Source organism: Heptranchias perlo, chromosome 11 (assembly GCF_035084215.1).
Source record: "Heptranchias perlo isolate sHepPer1 chromosome 11, sHepPer1.hap1, whole genome shotgun sequence".
Lineage (NCBI taxonomy): Eukaryota > Metazoa > Chordata > Chondrichthyes > Hexanchiformes > Hexanchidae > Heptranchias > Heptranchias perlo.
In genome coordinates this window covers 52,942,545-52,964,187 of record NC_090335.1, presented here as the reverse complement: position 1 = coordinate 52,964,187, position 21,643 = coordinate 52,942,545, and the positions used below count along the sequence as shown (strand labels likewise).

At 38.7% G+C, this 21,643-nt stretch overlaps 1 protein-coding gene across 1 annotated transcript in view; it reads right to left on the bottom strand.

Moving 5' to 3' along the window:
- LOC137327340 (immunoglobulin-like domain-containing receptor 1) overlaps positions 1–21,643 on the bottom strand; it is a 36,983-nt gene that overhangs the window by 1,838 nt on the left and 13,502 nt on the right. The window contains exons 2-7 of the mRNA XM_067993034.1: positions 17,106–17,276; positions 7,450–7,599; positions 5,661–5,780; positions 4,460–4,606; positions 2,198–2,332; positions 658–1,523 (exon numbers count right to left, since the gene is read on the bottom strand). Of these exons, the coding sequence (XP_067849135.1) occupies positions 658–1,523; positions 2,198–2,332; positions 4,460–4,606; positions 5,661–5,780; positions 7,450–7,599; positions 17,106–17,276 (1,589 nt within the window). The remainder of the gene's footprint in view (positions 1–657; positions 1,524–2,197; positions 2,333–4,459; positions 4,607–5,660; positions 5,781–7,449; positions 7,600–17,105; positions 17,277–21,643) is intronic.

The following is a 21,643-nucleotide window of genomic DNA, read 5'->3' as shown; positions in this document are numbered from 1 at the left end:
AGAAAAAAAACGTTAGACTTCAGTTTGTCCCTTTGATAACTTTTTTGAACAATACTATAAGTTTATTTCTGTAAGTAATGCTATCTTTTAAAAATGTTGTTCATTTCATGCAGCTTTGTTAATGTGTAAAACTAAAATACATAAAGATAGTATAAAACAGCACTTCACGTTTGAGTAGGTGAAAGAAGGAATTGTCTTCCACCCTCCAAACAATTACTGCATGATGATTCTTGAGACTATATTTCACATTGCTGTCGCCAAAAAGATCTCAACTGTTGTATTTTTTTATTATGTGTCTGCAATTTGATATTTAGTTACAAAATTTAACTGATCACATTAATGAAAAGACAATCAGGCTCTTCTATTAATATTGATGGTTCAAGAATGTTCCCTCCAGGGTGTATTCTGCTCAGATTCCATGCATAGCCCAGTCATGATCAGGAACTTTGCTTGTAAGGAAGAATCAGAAGTGTAAAATTGTATTCTACACTCTGGAGGACCCAATGTGGCATCAAATCATAACCTTCAAATGTATAATATACTAGAACCTGGTTACATGCAGTGAGTTAGGAAATTTCTTATAACCACACTTCTGAGAGATAGGAATGACTACTATAAAAGTTTAGAAAGATACATTATAATACAACATAAACTTACTGACTGCCGTCCATTATTCGATCTTCGTGTACTACTTTCCTGTGATGCCCCATCTACTGAATGGTAGCTTGGGGGCTTCTCATGATACTTAAATGGTTTCTTCAGGGTTTCCAACCAGTCTGCCATTCGATCATCTTGTGACACCCTGTTGTATCTAGAGCTGTTATCATAATCATCCAGGGAACTCCACGATCCTTGTCGCCTTCCACGAGGTGGAGGAGAATAGCTTTGGTCTCTGCGCCTATTTCTTCTTTCAGGTGAGTAGTCTCTATTTCTGCGATGTGGCCGCCTGTCCTCCTCATAACCTCTTTTGCCATGCCTCTGGTTTGAACTGCTGTGTCTTGACCCATCCTCATAATCGGAATCATCATTATAATTTCCATGATTTTGTCTTGGAGGCAACAGACCTCGCCGTCGGCCATCTTCAAAGTCATCTCTCCTATTGCCTTGAGATCGGTTAGGTCTTCTGTCTTGTGAGCTACTAGCCCTTGATCCTTCTTGAGATCTTTGACCCCTGGAGAACCCTGCATCCAAAATATCCTCATGACTTCTAGCCCTTCGTTGATTATTCCTCCGGGATGAGTTACTGGTTCGTTGTGATGAAGGAAGGCTAGTCTCACGGATTGTCTCTAGTATTGGAGGCAGGTGAATAACACGACGATCTATCTCTCTAACTCCAATTTCGTTTAGAGATGAAAGCACGCTGGGCGGTGGGCTGCCACTTGTGCGGATTCCATTTAGTAGAGGTTGTACAGTGTTCAAGTTTTTCACCTCGTTCTCTATGTAGTCCAGCATCTTAACCGAAGAGTTTGGGTAGCCACTGTAAGGAACCATAGTCAATGGTATACTGTTCTTTGTGGAAAAATCTACATATTGGAAACAACAAAAAAAGATTAAAGTTTTGAGTACAAGCTTTTGAAATACCTTCAAATATTTATGTGAATTCTATTAAATAGATATTAACTTTCCAAAGAAAGGAGCGAGAAAGAGAATTATTTTGTCCAGAAATATTACATGACTTTACTAAGTATATAATAGGATGTATATAAATGTAATAGAATGGCCATCTGGCCAGTTTTGGGGTTACACCACCAGGTAATTTTAAAGGAATGAAAACTATACATTTACTATATAGTTCTTTATAAACGCAGCAATTATAACCCCAAATTAGGTCCATGTATGAGTGGGCATACATGTGTACAGCCTGTTCTTTAATAAAAAGCCCTACCACATCTAATTTTATGCAAAATGGAGGGGAATTCAAATTGAATTCTATGTGAATCAGAATTATACTTGGAGCAGGAAAAACAAAATACAACCAAAATTAAAAAGTAACACCAGCCTAAAGTTTTCTTCGGTGCCACCTCAGCTTATTGTTGAAGTCACTGATGTATAAAGATGAAAATCAATAATTTAGTAGATTTACTTATGCTACCATTCAACTCAGCTTATTTTTGTTTCTTTCCCTATTAGCATTTGCTCCATGGATTCTGCCAGTTCAAATATATGCAGTGGCACATTAATACTACAAACTACATACCTCTTTGTGTCAGCCCATTCATGTAGAACGAATTTAACTGAGAATTCCTTTCTTCTTCACCATACATGGGTCTATTAAACATCCATGGCATTATGCCCTTCTCGGCCTGTTTGACTAGTTCATGCCTTGCAAGAGCTAAATAAAAGAAGGCAGTATCCCAATTAACTCTTTTATTCAAAAAACATTCAAGAGCAGAGGATTCTGAATTATAAAAATACTAAGTATATAATGATTTATAATACAAAACTGGTGCTAGAATTCCACTTAATAGCCAATTAAATTACTGATCTTACAAATTTATTACTAGCAAAACTAAACCATCCACAACCTAAAAGTTTACTGTCCATATATTAATTATGGAGGGGTATATTGGGGCTAACAAACAGTTTACTTGGAATTACAATTAGAGTTACTAGATCCCAAAAGTAACATCCAAGCTATGCCAGATTATAATGCTACTTTCTTTGGAAGATTTGTTGGATTTTTTTTTGATATGTTGAGTGCATTCTATTTCAGTGCATTTCTAAGAATTTTTCCAGCGACATGTGTGGGTTTAATATACTTCCAAGTTCCATCAATGCCATAAATGTACAGAAAACAGACATATTTGCAAAATGTTATGACTATCTGCTACCAGTGTGCAGTTAATTTTGGGTTATACCAAGTTCATTTTCTGCTGCAGTGGTACCAAATCTAGAGAAATCCCCTTTTTAAAAAAGGTAATGCAGATCCTCATTCCTACAGGCAGAAGTCTGCAATCCCCTTTATTGTACAGGATTCCCTGTGTTTTCTGTCTGTTTGTAAACTGGCCCACCATAAACTTTATTCATTTTCCCATGTTCTAAATGTAGCACCAAAGTACTGTGAAAAATATCTAATCCTAACTTTATAAAAATGACTATCACCAGTCAGCATATTGTCCAAGAATCACTCCATTACTGTGGTCACACAGTACATAACCAAAAATAGAAACATCTACCGCTTCTTCCACAAATCCTGCATTATGCTTTCTCTCCTACCTCCCCCTTCAGCTTGAGTTCCTTATTAAAACCAATTGGTTGTATGTGATTATTCAATCCCCATTGTTTAATCTGTTTATTTGAAAGCAATGGAGCTGTTTGAACTCTTCAGACACAATCAGAGAAAGGAAGCATGGTAGCTGCAGGCAGAAGGTGGGAAACATTGGATCCAAATAACAATCGCTTCATTGCATGCTTACTTGTGTCTCCATAGGGAAATACATACAAAGACAATGCCCAGGATGTAGGAAAATTCTAATCATTATCTTTGGACTATTTTTCACTGTTAACTCTATTTATTCTTGGAATATGGGAAACATTGGCAAGGCCACATTTATCACCCATCCATAGTTGCCCTAAACAACTGAGTGGTGTGCTGGGCTACTTCTGAAAGCATTAAGAGTCAACGAAATATTGCAGTACTGGAGTGAACCAGTTGGTTTTTCACAATAATTCATTGCCATTTTTTCCTAGCACTAGCCCACAAATTACCAGATTATATAGAATTCACAGGTAAGAAACAGGCCATTCAGCACAACTGGTCTGTGCCAGTGTTTATGCTCCACATGAGCATCCTCCCAACCTACTTCATCTAACTCTATCAGCATATCCTTCTAGATTAATTGAATTCAATTTTACAATTTTCCATGGTGGAACTTGAACATGACTACTGTGGTGTAGTGGTTATGTTGCTGGACTAGTAATGCAGAGGCCTGGACTAATAATTCAGACACAAGTTAAAATCCCACCATGGCCTCTTTAGAATTTGAATTCTGTTTTTAAAAAAAAATCTAGAAATAAAAAGTTGGTATCAGTAAAAGTGACCATGGAGTTGTCAGATAGTCATATAAACGCAACTAGTTCACTAATGTCCTTTCGGGAGGGAAACCCGTCATCCGTACCTGGTCTGGCCTGCAGTCCCACGCCAACGTGGTTGATTCTTGACTGTACTCTGAAGTGGCTTGGCTTGCTAGCAAGTCACGCAGTGGTACAAGCGCAACTAGGGATGGGCAATAAATGCCAGCCTGGTCAGTGACAACCACATCTCAATGAATAAAGAAAAAAAACCTCATGAACTCTATGTTGCTAGAGATGTACTTGCACCTTAACCAATACACTACCATAACCAATTAGTTATTGGATTTATAATTGGAAAATCTTCCAATGTCAACCATATCACTGACTACTTTTGTAGGGGGAGGGATGGAAAGGAGAGAGATAACATTGAAAAAACAGCTTTTACCTTCCTCTGGGCAACAACAGCGTTTTGGGCAGCAGATGCATCGGAGATAACAGCAGCACCGTTGTGGGCAGCACTGGCACCAACAGATACTAATCAATATTAACAATAGAAAAATACCCATGATAATAAATATCACCGTAAGCCAATCTGGAACAAAGAAAAAAAGATAGGAATTAATAGACTATTGTAGAAGAATCTACTGCAAGGAAGGACTCCCTGTGCTCTGCTTAATGCAAGAATATATTTTCTACTTAGGTTGAGTGAAGTGATTTATTTTAAACAGCAACCCCTTTCAAAGACACAAGTGCTTTATCGTTACACAAAAACACACTATGTAGTATGTTGAATATATACATGTGCAAGCACACATTAGAAACAGGTCACTCTAAACTTCTTTAGACTGAAATATCTATTCCCACTCATTCAGGCACACTGACTCTCTTGCCTTTATTCCTTTTTCACATACATGGATATGCACACACTCGTTTTGGTAAAGATATGCCAAAGTATTGCGTTAGAGGGGAATGCGGACTGTCACATGAGCAAATGTGTAATTGTGTCTGACTGTTCAACTGATATTCATCCAAACTACAATGATCCAAGCATGTGCAAGTACTGGAAGATAACAGATAGTTATAAGGCACACCCCCAAGGCATTCAACTGATAGCAGGTGTCGGAGTTATTCGAATCATTCGAACGGCAATATCCTCGGGCCTGTGCTGAGGAAAACTCCTCTCAGGCACCGCCATCACACAAAGGCTGATGTAATGATGTCTTTCCCCCAGATTATTTAATATTTTTACGTATGTATGGTGTTATAAAATGTTATTTTAGATGTTCAGAGGTGGGTTCTGTAGGGAAGCAAGTTGGTTATTCAAAGCATTTGGAGACTTTTTTTGATATTTGATTGGTTTTGTAGTAATTACTGGTTCCAGATTGGTAGTTTTGAAAAAAAGGTGAGCAATGATTGGTTGCTTTGGTGTGGATTGCTGGTTAGTAGTGTTACTTTTCCTATCGGTTATAGTGACAAATCAATAAAATATTTGAGCAAATCAATATAGTTAACTGAACAGATAATGACTAATTAAGCCAATCATTTATGATGCTACAGACATATTTAAGTTAAGTGATTTAGTTATATAAACGTATAATTTAGAAAGAGTTTAACAACTATGGAAATGAAAAATTTAAAAAACATACGTAAAACAATGAGTCGAACTTCTTTGTCTGAGTCTCCACTAGTGTCTCCTGGTGCCTCAACTGTACAGTAATAAACACCATGGTCCCACCACATCACTTCACTAATCCACAGGTCAGCTCCTACGAAGCAAATATGTACACGTTACACAGAATTGATAGACATTGTCATATTAGCATCAATTAATACTGAATTCAGCATAATTCTGTGCTAAACACTGTACATAAAAAGACTCCCAAACATATCCCATTTCATTCTGGATCAGTAATAATCCTCTGGTGTTGCTGCCTGGGTAGTGTTTGAACTTAGATTTGTCCTCTAAGTGTCACTCAGCATCCTAAAGCAAAAGGATACTGCTCTCTCATCTGGTCTTAATTAAAACGGACAATGGTTAGCACTTTTCTCCAGATCTCAGACTGGGAAAACTGCTGAGATCAAGTAGAGATTATGATGTGGGTTGCAATCTTCAGAAGCTCTGAGTGGCAGCACAGCTAGTAACAAATCACAGAAGCTCAACTTTGCCTGGATTGGAATATTATGATGATCACATGAAGGTTACATCAAATGTGGTGGGGGGGGGGGGGGGGGGGGAGGAGAGAAGGCAGCTAACGTGGGTAAAATGTTAGTCAGTGGAAGAGTTGGGACATTTGGCAACCAGCTATAGGTAATGTCAGGACACAAGGCTGTATAGCAAAGAATCAAATGGGGAGGAAAACACAATGCAAGGCATTACATCAGGCAACTCAGGGTTCCACTGTACTTCAGTTACTTTCAATGGGTTTTGCTTCAAAAGGCAGTGATTCCATATTGAAAAGTTTCCCCCTCCCTGGGACAATCAGGTTTTGGAATAACCTTGAAAGCCTTCTCTCAAAAATTTGTTTGTTCTCACAGCAACAAATCCCATAACTATTTTAAAACAAACTTTTGTCATGATTTTTTTCATTTCTAGCTTAGTCTTGGGTCTGTAGTGCAGTTTTGATGTTTAGCTACAAACCTGGCCTAGCCCCTTAAGGCCACTACTCTAATCAGACAAGTCCAAGTAATTGTAGCTGGTTGTAAACTGCTGAGGTTAGAGGGCAGCTGTAAGTTTCAGGCTTCAGGTTTCAGGTCAATGACTGGCTTTCTTTTTTAAAAGATGTTTTGTTTCTGTGACAGTGTGATGTCTAGAATATGATAGATCTAAGTCTTGCATCTAGCACAAGTCTATGTATAGATATAGGGTAAATGATCATTTGTAGTGACATGGGGCTGCGCTGAGCACCCTTCTCTTGCACTAACATGACATCTTTCAAGACACCATGGCAGTTTCTTTAATGAGGACCATCTGATAATTGGGATATCCTGATCCAAATTTAAAAGGTTTGTGTTTTTACATCAAAGAGGCCAGGAATTTAGGTGTCACTCCAACTGGCAAGATCTTAGCTAAGCTCAGCATGGAGATACCTAATGCTAATACAACGCAGTGTGACTTTTGCCAGCTTATATTGCCATCTTATTATAACACTGTAAACAAATAATCTACAGTAACAGTACCACTGAACATATTTTGTTGGTATTGTGTACCAGGTCTCTATTTCAAGCTGAATTGTTGGAATAAATAACTGCACAAAAATTAAGGACACCAGAGATAAGAGGAATCTGCTTATTTCATGGATCACATTTTAAAACTAGTTTCCTGAAGGAGAAACTGAAATTTAGGGCTGGAAGAGGGAAATGGGGCAGGAGGCGAAATGTTAATGCTACAGATATTGCCCTCCTGCTGACTACTTAATGTCTCAATATGATGCTTACTGTTCTGAATGGTGATCTTCCTTTGTCTATATTCGTGCCCCAGTATTGGCTCATTCTGTCCCCGTTTCTGAATAACAATTCGCACCTCCCGCTGGTCATCATGGCAGTCATTGGTTGGATCTTGGCCCATACTCAACATAGCAATGTATGCTGGAAGAGAAAAAGATATCATCACTAACCAAAGAGAATCGCCTATTTCTTTCTTTTCTCCTCACCTCTCCTGAAAGTAATGGCTTATGTTGGAGAACTGTTGCACACCACTGGGACTATGTAAAATCTTTTCAAGGTGTACTTCAACTGCTCCAGGTGCCCTGCAGACCACAGAACCATAGCAGCACAGAAGGCGGCCATTCGGCCCTTTAATGCTTTGCTTTACTGACTTCCCTATGCATTTATAGATTCCCAAGCCAGCTTCATGCAATCTGAAATTTGTCTACAGTTGTAAAAAAAGGTAATTACAAAATTGTTTAAATCTGCTAATTTCTGATCCCTATAATATTTCTGACATCCTTTCAAAAAGGATCTACTTGGTCCTTAGAACTTCACTTATTTCATACTTAGCTAAAAATCCCTTTGATCCTCTTCTTGCCATCAACAACCTGCCTTTCTATTGTCTAACTTTAATACTCCTATAGCTAAGAGATTTTTGTACGACTCCCGGTCCGTATTAATTTTTGATTCCTTGAGTCATTTAGAATTCTTCTTCCTATCATGTGGGTTATTTATGGCATCCTTATTCAACCAGTGTGGTCTTAATCTTGCTATTTCTCATAAGAGGCATAATTATTTTTTGTGTCCTTTAGAGTGACATTAAAATGTTAATTTTTCTTTTATAATTTCATTTTCTAGTTCCACTTCCCATTTAATTTTACTTCATACAGTTCAAAATTTTCTCTTGTTGAATATTACACATCAGCAATACTTCTGACCTTGAATTTTATACATTAAAGGCCAACTATACAATCACTAAAACTCAAGTGTTTCTGATCAAATTTGATGAACCGCTAAATATACTTGCCTAATACTCTGCTTCACTTGTCAAGGTGGAATCTTTATAATATTGCTTGTATTTTCAGTTCTCACTTGTTTGTCCATCATCTGTTCACCTCTGGGATTCCCCATGATTATCACACGTTCCCTTTAGCTTTGCATGCTTATCAAGCCAACAGTTTGATATCTGTCCACTCATCTTGAACTAATTAACAACTGTTCCAGTTATCACTTTTTTAAAAAACCAGTTTGTCAAACTGCCATGTCCCTTATGTTTGCCCTGTTTTTGACAGCTGTTGTGTCATTTTTCATCAATAATGCCTCCTTCATCTAATTTAAGTCTATCTTTGCAAAACATTCCATACTATCTTACTCCATATTCTGTTCACTTTTTACACCTGTAAATGTAAACTAGAATGTTTGTACTTCAAGTGATCTGAGAAGTAAAGTTTTCAATTATAGATCATCAAGACACTCATACTGGATTATTTTTTAACTTGTTTTAGCAGTCACTCATTCTTGGAATTGCCTGGTCTCCAAGTGGAAATAAGTCTAAGATTGCTGAGACACTGCCAGACAGCTGTGAGCACAGCATTCTAAGACAGCCAGATCTTTCCTGTAGATTAAGTATTTTTGTTCTTATGACTTTAAAATGGATACTAAATTATATCTGTGTGCCCTGGTCCAATTATCCCCCACCCTCTATCCCCACTTCCCTTGAAGACTACACTTGGTCTTGACTCCCTGTGTGCAACCCCATGGGAGATGGCCTATTGTGTTTTATTTTATACACAAGCACACACAAATTCATCCACATATACATATTTCTACTTCTCCTGCTCATGTTTATGTAAAATGTGAGATTCAGGCTCTATCAGCTAGCATAATATTTTGCTGCATCAGTGAGTTTACAAAAACAAAAATTCCATCATTCCTTTTCATTAATTATGCAATTATTTATGACTGGTTTTGCTTTAGTTATATTTCTCAGTCCCTGCTTTTCTCTACATACAATGGCTCCACCTAGTACCTTCCAGAAGTGAACAAAACTGCTGAGGTTCTTGGGAAAGAAAAAGTACATTTGAATTGTATATTTTCTGGCAGTCTGTGGCCATTTTAGAACTTTTGAAATATGGTCACCACAACTGCCACTTTCAGGAGCCTGCAATGGAGACTTGAAGTACAGCACCATTTCACAAATTCATTCTCTTTTTTAAAAGATGGATAGACAGAAAGAAAACTGGCATTTACACAGCATACCATCAAGTCTCAAAAAATATTCCAAAGCACTTCACAAACAAATTACTTTTGACAATTCAGTTAGTTTTAGCATTATTATGGAAAAGGACAGAGTTAAATCAGGAGTAAACGTTTTAAATTGGGGGAAGGCAAATTTTACAGAACTAAGAGGTGATTTGGCAGAAGTGGACTAGATACAACTACTTGAGGAGAAATCAATGGCAAGCCAGTGGGAGGCACTAGAAAGTGAAATTCTACAGATACAATGCAGACACGTCCCCTCAAAGAAATAGGGTGGCACTGCCAAATTTGGAGCCCCCTGGTTGTCTAGAAGTATACCGGGCAAGATAAAGCAGAAAAAGAAAGCTTATGACTGTCACAGAAAACTAAATACTGCAGAAAGCCTAGAGAAGTATAGAAAATACAGGGATGACGTAAAAAAGGAAATACGGAAAGCGAAGAGATGGCATGAAAAATATTATCTAGTAAGATTAAAGAAAACCCAAAGATGTTTTATTAATACATTAAGGACAAGAGGATAGCTAAGGAAAAGGTGGGACCTATCAGGGATGCTAAGGATAACGTGTGTGTAGAAGCAGAGGATGTGGGTAGGGTTTTAAAATGAATATTTTGTCTCCATATTCACAAGGGAAAGGGATGATCCGGACATAGTAGTTAAAGAGGAGAGCTGTGAAATACTGGAAAAGGTAAACATAACGAGAGAGGAAGTACTAGAGGGATTGGAATCCTTGAAAGTCGATAAGTCACCAGGGCCGGATGGATTGTTTCCTAGGCTATTGAAGGAAGCCAGGGAGGAAATAGCGGATGTTCTGAGGATCATTTTCCAATCCTCACTAGATACAGGGGAGGTACTGGAGGACTGGAAGACGGCAAACGTAGTATCATTGTTCAAAAAGGGTACGAGGGAAAGGCCGAACAATTATAGGCCGGTCAGTCTTCCCTATGTGGTGGGCAAACTATTAGAATCAATGCTGAGAAATAGGATAAACTGTCACTTGGAAAGGCATGGTTTAATCAGGGATAGTCAGCATGAATTTGTTCAGGGAAAGTCATGCCTTACAAATCTGATTCAATTCTTTGAGGAAGTGGCAAGGAGGATTGATGAGGGTAGTGCAGTGGATGTTGTCTACATGGATTTTAGTAAGGCATTTGACAAGGTCCCACATGGCAGACTGGTCAGAAAGGTAAAAGACCATGGGATACAGGGAAATGTGGCGAATTGGATCCAAAATTGGCTCAATAACAGGAAAAAAAAGGGTAAAAGTCGATGGATGTCTTTGTGAATTAAAATCTGTTTCCAGTGGTGTGCCACAGGGCTCAGTGTTGGGTCCCTTGCTGTTTGTGGTATATATTAATGATTTGGACTTGAATGTAGGGCATGATTGGCAAATTTGCAGATGACACCAAAATTGGCTGTGTAGTTGATAGTGAAGAGGATAGCTGTAGACTCCAAGATGATATCAGTGGGTTGGTGGAGTGGGCGGAAAAGTGGCAAATGGAGTTCAACCCGGAGAAGTGTGAGGTAATGCACTTGGGGAGGGCAAACAGTAAAAGGGAATAAACAGTAAATGGGAATATATTGAGAGGTGTAGAGGAAGTGAGAGACCTTGGAGTGCATGTGCACAGGTCCCTAGAGATGGCAGTACAGGTAGATAAGGTTGCGAAGAAGGCATACGGAATGCTCTCCGTTGTTAGCCGAGGTATAGAATACAAAAGCAGGGATGTAATGATGGAACTGTATAAAACGCTGGTAAGGCCACAGCTGGAGTATTGTGCACAGTTCTGGTCACCACATTACAGGAAGGACGTAATTGCTCTGGAGAGAGTGCAGAGAAGATTTACAAGAACGTTGCCAGGGCTTGAAAATTGCAGCTACGAGGAGAGATTGGATAGGCTGGGGTTGTTTTCCTTTGGAGCAGAGGAGGCTGAGGGGAGACTTGATTGAGGTATACAAAATTATGAGGGGCCCAGATAGAGTAGACAGGAGGTACCTGTTTCCCCTAGTGGAGAGTTCAAGAACTAGAGGACATAGATTTATGCTGATTGGCGGAAGGATCAGAGGAGACATGAAGAAAAACTTTCTAACTCAGAGGGTGGTGAGTGTATGGAATTCGCTGCCCGAATTGGTGGTAGAGGCAGGGACCCTCAACTCTTTTAAAAAGTACCTGGACCTGCACCTAAAGTACTGTAAGCTGCAGGGCTACGGACCGGGTGCTGGAAGGTGGGATTAGAATGGGCACCTGGTTGTTCTTCGAGCTGGCGCAGACACGATGGGCCGAATGGCCCCCAGATTTCTGTGCTGTATCTTTTCTATGGTTCTAATGTATTCATTATGTAATCTAACATGGCAGCCATTTTACACACAGCAAATCCCACAAATTACAATTACCAGATTGCTTTTGGTGGTGTTGGTTGAGGGAGGCATGTTGAACAGGACACCGGGAGAATTCGCTGCTTTTCTTCAAAATAGTACCATCTGAACCACTGGAACAAGTTTGGTTTAATGTTTCATCCAATGGATGGCATCTCAACAATGAGGAACTCCCTCAAGTACTGCACTGGAGTGCCAGTCTGGATTACATGTTAAAATCCTGGAGTGAAGCTTCAACTCAAAATTTCTGACTCAGATGAGAATGCTACCAACTAAGCCAAACTGATCACAGCATCCTGTTAAATACTAGAATTACTGTAGATCTGAGATAATCATTAGTACCCAATGTTCAGAGCAGAGTACTACATCTCTGTTTTCAAATGGCTCTACCTTTTAGCAAAAACGCAATAGTAATAATCATGAAATAATGCCTGCAAGTTAAAAGCCTAATTTCTAAATATAGTCAGGTTGCAGTATTGAACCACTGCTTAAAAATACAATTGTAAACAATTTTACAACACCAAGTTATAGTCCAGCAATTTTATTTTAAATTCACAAGCTTTCGGAGACTTCCTCCTTCCTCAGGTAAATGTTCAGGAGCTCCTGAACATTTACCTGAGGAAGGAGGAAGTCTCCGAAAGCTTGTGAATTTAAAATAAAATTGCTGGACTATAACTTGGTGTTGTAAAATAGTTTACAATTGTCAACCCCAGTCAATCACCGGCATCTCCACATCATTAAAAATACAATCTAATTGCTGCATATTCAATCTCATTCTTATTACTAACCAGTGAAATTTAAAAACTTAAAGTAGAAAATACAAAAATTTTCAAATTATGTAAACTTTGTAATGACAAAAAGCAAGATGTTCTTTTAATATGAAGCACTGGCATAACAGGGCCACATAACATGCTTCTATTAAACAGGTACTGTTCACACATGTTTGTGCTGTAGTTCCATGTTTTCACATCAGATGGTGCTGTTTACTGGAGAAAGATAGCTTTGTCCTTTACCAAATGATTTGTTTTTATTCATGTGAGTGTTGATACAGAAACTTTGCAAGAATATGAGGAAGAATGATGTAGGAGCAACAGCAGATGACATCTGACCTGAAAAAAAATCATATAAATGGATACAGTGTATCAATGCTATGTTTAGGTGGAGGAGTGTGATCATGCTCTGACACAGGGTTGGCAAAATCCTGTGTGAGATTTTCAGTTGCTTTCACTGTGCTATGAATGCTGGGATAATCCTACTTCCATGGTATGTGCTTTCTTTCTCACTGGGGGAGAAGGGGGAGAGAGAGAGAGAGAGAAATATCAAGGTGTTAAGACTGCTAAATGTGCACGTGCAGAATGATGATTTTTCATAATGTAGAACAGTACATATTGTTAATAATGCATGTTGTTACCAGGCCCTTTATTACTTTATTTTACCAGTGAGGATTATCCATAATTGAAAGACAGTAGAAGCAAGGCAATATACACAAAGTAGCCACAGGGTGGGGCCCCAGTTCCTTCATCACCCTATTCAAGAGTATGCAAACTACATATTAGGCAAACAGAATCCCTACAGGTGGGTGTTGATTTTTCAGTAGCTTTGTTTGGAGACCCATAAAGATATTAATGGATTTCCACCCATCAACGCAGGCTTTAATCAGAGAGGTCAGCATTTGGTGTAGATACTCGCTGAACAAGAAAAAAAAGTTTATTCCTCAGCATTAATCTCATTTATAAGCATAGATATTGACCCAAAAATTAAGAAAGGAAAGCTCTAGGAAATGAAGTATTCCCCAAATAATTAATTTAGATTATATTTCAGCAATTTTCCCATGTATTTGAACAGGACAACTAAGGATCAAAGCTGCATTCTTCCATAAGAGATCCTAAAGAACTATCAAGGATAGTATGAAGGAGATCTAAATGTATCTCAATGTTTCTAATAGTAACATAGGAACAGGAGTAGGCCAGTCAGCCCCTGGAGCCTGTTCTACCATACAATCAGATCATAGCTGATTTGTACCTCAACTCTATTTACCCCCCTTTGATTCATATCCCTCATACCCTTACCTAACAAAAATCTTAGATCTCAGGCTTGAAAATTTCAATTGACCCAGCATCAACAGCCTTTTGGGGAGAGTTTTCCCGATTTCCATTACCCTTTGTGTGGGAAAAAGTGCTGCATGATTTCACTCAACTTCCTCCCCTTTGTATTCTGACCTCCATGAGATGAAGGCCAACAATCCATTAGTATTTTTGATCACTTTTTATACCTGTGCACTAGCTTTTAGTGGTTATATGCATGGATACCCAAATCCCTTTACTCCGCCACAATTCCTAGTCTCTCGCCATTTAGAAAAGAATCTGATTTGTCATTCTTGAATCCAAAATGGATGACATCACACTTCTCCACTTTGAACTCCATCTACCATTGTTTTGCCCATTCACATAAACTGTCTATGTCCCTTTACAACTTCCTTCTCCCATCTATACAACTTACTGTGCCTCCTAACTTGGTCTCATCTGCAAACTTGAATGTACAACTCTATTTCTTCATCCAAGTCATTGATTTATATGGTGAAAAGCTGAGGCCCCAATACAGATCCCTGAAGAACACCACTTGACACATCCCCCCAATCAGAATACATTACCGTTATCCCTTCTACCTGTCTCCTATCTCCCAACTAAATACCAGCCCACGTCATAAGTCTACCTCCAATTCCGTGCATTTTTATTTTTGCTAACAATTTCTTTTGCGGAACCTAATGAGCTGCCTTCTGAAAGTCTATATAGACAATATCCATAAGCACTCCCTTATCTATCATGTTAGTGACCTCCTCAAAACATTCAACTAGATTAGTCAGACATGACCTACCGTTCACAATTCCACGCTGTCTTTGATCAGCTCATACTTGTCCAGGTGCTTTGTCTCTCACGATAGATTCTGCTTACTTCCCCACAACTATGTTAAATTAACGAGCTTGTAGTTTTCTGGTTTCTCCCTCCCTCCTTTCTTAAATAATGGAGTGACATTTGCAATTTTCCAATCCAAAAGGTAAAATTCCCATATCTAGAGCACTTTGGAAAATTAAGACCAATGCATCTGCACTGTTGGCACACAAGTGTTTTGCAAGACACTATACTGCAATTATGAATATAATGGATTTTGTTTTATTATTAGCCATTATAATAGTGTGTGGTCACAGGTAAATATATCAAATGCAGATGTTTCACCTGCAGGTATCATGTAGCCGGCTGTAAGCCGAATGTTGTACTGCCAGGAGTCAGTTTGCCTGATGGGAAGACCAGATTTTTAGCAGGTCTTAACAAGTCAAAGGCAAAATTGCTGGGACTCAATATCAGTTGTGTGAAACCATGATTGAAGAACTGGACACACTATGTAAAGGCAGTTTAAGACAAACAGTTTGGACACTAGAGTGGATGGAGAACATTACAGTCAATCTTTCTCTAGACAGTTATCAACTTGGCCTTCTTAGCGCTAAAGATAACCCAGCATGTGTTTGCCCAAAGACAATTCTGACTGTACATGCTGCAATGATTCAGTGGGGAGTTACCTACTCTGTAGAAAGTAATGTCATGAAAGATCACCATTTTTGAGTATTGAGGGGGTGGAGGAACAGTGTGTGAAAAACACACTTTTTTGAATGACCTCTACATATATGTTGCAGAACGAATGTGCAGATATAACAGTGTCTGCATCCTCTGACAAAGTCAAATCTCCAGGTCAGCAGCTCACTACTAATGCCACTAAAAGGCTGGCTTTCAAATATGGCAGGGAATTCATACCTTATTGAAGAACTACCATTCTAATTTGTGCCGGGCAGAAATTTTTTTTCTGATAATGAAAAGTAATAACCATTTTCCTCTGAGGCAAAATTGGTTACCAAATTGAAGATTGTTGCAATTGTGATGTTGCAACAGCTTCTTGTTCACTATGGTCAAAACTTTGATTAGCCCCCTCTGAGATGGCTGAGAGAACCCAACTTTGTGCCAGCAGCTTTTGAAGAACCAGGATCAGGTTCTAAATAAATAGATACTTAAATTCTGCCCAATTTCAAATTAGATTTAGCTTAACTGTGCACAAAATGACATTGCACATCTAAAATTTGGATTTGGCAAGAATTTTTGAAGCTAAGTTTTTAAAAAAATCTTTTGGATAAAAGTTGAACAGCAGCAGATAGAATGGCTGCTACAACAGAAACCATTTCCACACAATTAGAGCTAATTAAAAGGAATGAATTGGGGAATTTTTAGGCAGTTTTTTGCTTACAACAGCTGTTCTCAGAGCATTTTGTCTATACATATATATAAAATCTTTCTTCCAAATTACTTCCACCCCCTGAAGAAGAGGGTTAATTATGCAACAGTTAAATGACTTCTCATTGATGTAGATGAGAATCTCAGGGTTGCACGTTTTTCCAAAGTATGTACAGTCTTGCCAAAATTTAGAAATATTCTGTAATACTTTTGTGATTTAGCAAACGAGTTTTACTCTGTAGCTGTCTTAGCTGATCTGAGTCAGGCAGTAATTGGGGCACTATAATTGGCTTCAGGCATTTGGGCTAGGGAGGGGTGGGAAAAAAAGCCAGGCCTCCAAATTGTTATTCAATGATACCTGCTGGAAAATGCACCTATGCTGAGACAGTTGAAGAAATGGCCTGGGCCCTGACCTCTTCCCTCTCACTAATGAGTAGTTTACAATACTCACTGCCCAGGCTCACACATGAAGAATGCCAGGAGAGGAGGAGAGAAAAGTTTTACATCAGCCCTTCTGAAGCCGGCCACTTAGCACGTGGTCGTTAGAGTCAGCATACTATAAAGCAGCAGGACTTTGTTTCAATACTAGTCACAAAATGATTAGAAAATGTAGTACCCAGCTTTGACACTTATTCAGCCTCTTAAAATTTAAAACTCATTAAATAAAAGGATGCTAAAGATCATTCCCCAGATTACTCAAGGCAGTACAAACAGCAGCGGGAAAAAAAAATCAGGACACGTCCAATAGTAATACTTACATGAGGAATAGTACTCCATTATGGGATCTTTGCAAAATGATTTGAAGCGCCAGGTGACAACTACATCCTGAGACTGAGAGGATGTTGAATAATCACATTTTAGAGAAATGGAAGAAAAAAGCGTAGTCACACGTCGGGTATCCTGTACTATCACCAACAATGCAAGGCATGCTGAAACAAAGAAAAGTTACAGGTGGTTAACAAGAGGCCTGTGAAGACTAAATATTATACCCGTAATTAATGTGGTTTGAACTGAAATACATTAAAATCATTCAATATAGTGCAGTAGTAGGATTTTAACAGAACAACCCATCCTCTGGTTATTCACCCCCAAGAGATGCTCCCTCTGGCTGGTCCAGTCCATTAGCCTCCCGAGTAGTATTTCTTACTTCTGGGACACTGGAGTCGTGATCCCTGTCTGAATGCACACAGTCTGCCCCATCTTTCAATATTTCAAAAGCAATAGCTCTGAGCTGCTCTGGAGAGTGGAGGCACAGAACAAATAGTCCAAAATGCAGGATTCTAGAGCTGGCAAATATTTGAGAAATGCCCATGATGGGGATAATTCTGAGACAGTTGTGCCAATAGGATTTTCAATGGTAAGGACACTACTTTGAAAGAAGGCTTAGTTGGATGGTGTCTCACAGGCCGAGTGTTACAACCTCAGCTTTACCCATCCCAACTTCTACAGAATCAACATTTCTAATCATGACACTGGCCAGCGATAAGGAATCTTTTATCATTGATTTGAAAAGTATGAAGTTTCCCCCACCCCCTCAACCAATTTATGTTGCAGAAGTAGGACTTTCCAATAAGAATTCAACTTTGTAAGAATTACTGACTTGACTATTCAGCAATGTATCACATTTTTTATTGAAAACTAATTAGAGACTGCCAATCATAAAGAGACAGTTTTCTGTTTGTAAAAAAGAAAATTTAAAATCCTTGACTTTGGGAATGGAAGAAATTTTGCAAAACTTCCCCTCAAGTAGGATACATCAGGATAAGGCCAAATGGCCTGTTCTTATTCCATGCTTTCTTATGTTTACATGGACAGAGTCTGGTTAACAAATACACATGTATGGTTCTTATGATTAGCTGAACTGTCTAGTCGGTAACAACCCAAACTTAATAAGTTAGTAACTTAATCACATGGCTTATCGCAATTCAAAAAAGTTCAATTGTATTTTAAAAGATGTTAACCAGATTCATATTTTTGGGTGTCTACAATACCATCAGGAGAAGGGGACAGAGGCTTGTTTATATTATGAAATGCAGCCAATAAAAAAAAGAGACGCGACCTTCTTCAGTCAGCTGCACTCATATACTGTGTAAAAGTGCCTCTAAATAACTACAACATACATGAGTCACCACTTTGTTGGCTCCAAAATGCTAAAAATGGACCAAATTGTTAAAAAAAAATTTGCAGGGAAAAATATCCCAAGATCTCCAACCTCGCCTCTGATTAGAAAATAAATTTAGTGGGATGAAAGAGGCTGGCCCCCAAAATATTTGAGAAGCACTAATTTACAGCTGCAATTTTTCACTACAGAAATAGAAGAGAGTGACTATGATGAACCTACAAAATTATTACCCCAAAGCCTACATATCAAGCTTGAGACTCAAAGACCCAGCCATACATGCAAACTGTTAATAGCTCCGACCGATCCGAATCCAGTCAAAGCAACTGGCAAGAGAACAAAATGACGTGTCCAACTTTGTGATTATATATTAATTCATCTGATACTGTATAAAATACACAAGATTTGCACCGATAAACTTCGCACAAGTGGAGCAGTACAGGAATGTAGAAGAACGTTTTTAGCCAGTCCCAGTTTCTCCAGGGACACGACGTGTGGATATAGTATTTAGATAGAGTTTCACAGAGGGTTTAGCATTTCTTATCAGTAAACTTAAATGTAATGCACACGATTCCATGTACCAGCCTGCATCTGAAAAGGAACATTGGAAAGCCCAGCCTTTTCTGTCCAATTATCAATGGTCAGATTTACGAAGCAACCACCCCCGAAACCGGACGTGGGGTTACCTTAAATGACGTGGTCTATAAAGCTTCCCAAAAGGAGATTTTCAAATTAACAGACCATCTCCCAGCATTCTGGATGCAAGAAAGTGGCCACGTGCAGCAGCTCTCCCTGTGCAGCACCCATTGCACTGCACAAGATCTGTAACTCCCTCTGCCAATAGTGACAGATTACATATAGCTAAGGCAAATCACAAGAGAAAGAGTGGAGTATTCAATGGAAAGGCCACATTTGGCTACTTGCTTTATATTATAACGACCGTTTGCTCTGCAACTCATGTGATGAATGCACAAGAATTTACAAGCCCTGTCAAATGTGTAGGAATTTATATTGAGCTATGACAAACTGCTTAAGAGTATATAAAAGAGAAGATACGCCAGGGAATTCTGTGGTTTCAGGCAACAAAAAAAAAATGGTCTGAAGAAAAAAATTCTCATAGCTAAGTTTTGTGTTTATACTTAAATGTCATTTGTAAGTAAGTTATGGCTTTGTTTGCTGTATATATACACTGTGACATGGGAGAAGGGGAGTGAGTGTTGGGGGTGACTGAAGAGTGGACCAGGGTGTCGTGGAGGGAACAGTCCCTTCAGAATGCTGGGAGGGGAGGGGAAGCTGTGTTTGGTGACGGCATCGCGCTGGAGGTGGCGGAAATGGCAGAGGATAATCCATTGAAAGTGGAGGCTGGTGGGGTGGAAGGTAGGAACAAGGACCCACTAGCCTCCACGTTCAGTCGATCACACATTCAACAATATTTTAAGAGCTGTCAGCGAACGTGACAAGTGGAGGTTGGCAAGTATGCTCTCCACAGGTGGTTTAGTTAATCCCCTACAGCCTGTCAGTAGGTTCCTCTTCCAGAACCTCACTACAAATATTTATTGACCAGCCTTCAAGAATGAGCGCCCACTTTGCCTGCATACTGGGCTGCTGCAATATAAATAGGGCATATTCCGCTGTGCAATACATAGTATATAGAAGATTTCACCATTAAATGCTTAAAATTACTGAATGCAAATTGAGGTTTCTATTGCTAGTTTTAAAAAAAGAAAACCCAAGTCCATAGACACATATGAAACTAGACTGGGTAGGTTATGAAAAGTACAATCAAGGTAGCTGGTACAGGGTGCTCCGTATTTTACTCAAGACTTACAAATACTGTTCTTAGTCAGGTGACACTGGCTCCAAAGTTCCCTCAGCGTGAAATTATTAATTTTGGTATTATGAGTTCACAGTAGAAAACTGCCCTCGTTGCCCTCCAATTAGAAAAGAATAAAGATCAAAAAGAGAAAAAAAATGTGGCTCAGTTAAAGAGGAGCAAAAGTTCAACTGAAAACTAGAGCTGCCGAGTTTAACTCTTGGAGAAGTAGCCCAGTGAGAAGAATTGGCCTAGTAATGGGCTAGTAGAATGTGTTGGAGACTCATGAACATCGGTTCAATCACTAAACTGACAATCTCTTCAGCAATGCTGTGAAAATCAAGTGGAAGTCATGAGAGGGGTTAAAAATCTAGCCTACAATTGCCAATTAAGAACTCGAATTCTGGATTCTAAATCAGCTTAGATAGAAAATAAACTCAGCTTGGGGTGGGGGGACAGTAAGGGCAGGTTTTGAGAGTATGGATTCAGAGGTTGAGCAATATAAACTCACATCTGGATTCACTACTGAAATAAACTGCCTCACATCACACTATTAATGATCTGCTGTATCACTAAACATGGAATTGCATTTACACATGCACAAAACTAAATAAATGTTCAACAATGGTGGTATCTGGTCAAGAGTCAGCACTCAATATTGGGCAAATCTGCAGAATCTGAAATCAGAGTTGAATACCTAGCAAGAATTAAGGCACAGATACTCAGCAAAACAAGGTATCAGGCATAACCAAGAATTATGCAAACTTAAGTATACCTCTAAAAGATGATTCAATAAACTTTGTAAAATACTGAATGCAGTTCTATATGCTGAACTTGCCTATTTCCAAAACTAATATATTAATAAAAAATTACAAATACGCAAGTGTTGAACAGTGTGTTGCAAGACAAACAAATTTCAAAGCTCAGACAACATTAAATCAATACTAAAGCACTGACCTCCTGCAATCACAAGGTAATCTGAACTTCTTAATTCAGTTGCATCTTTATAGGGCACTCCCAAGACAGCAGTTATTCTAGATTATTTACTCTATTACTAGTTGGGAAATCAAAATATCAACACGTGAAAGAGAGCCAAGTGCACCAGTATGTAATAAGCCAGTATATGGAGGTTAATCACAACATTGCTGTTTAGGTATTGCTTTTCTTTTGAGCATATGTTCAAATAGCGAGCATTATGAGAGATGTCTAGAATGTCAATATTTCAGTTCAAGGGCTTTAGCAGGGAAAAGTATATTAAATGTGAACATTTACCTGAGGAAGGAGGAAGTCTCCGAAAGCTTGTGAATTTAAAATAAAATTGCTGGACTATAACTTGGTGTTGTAAAATTGTTTACAATATATTA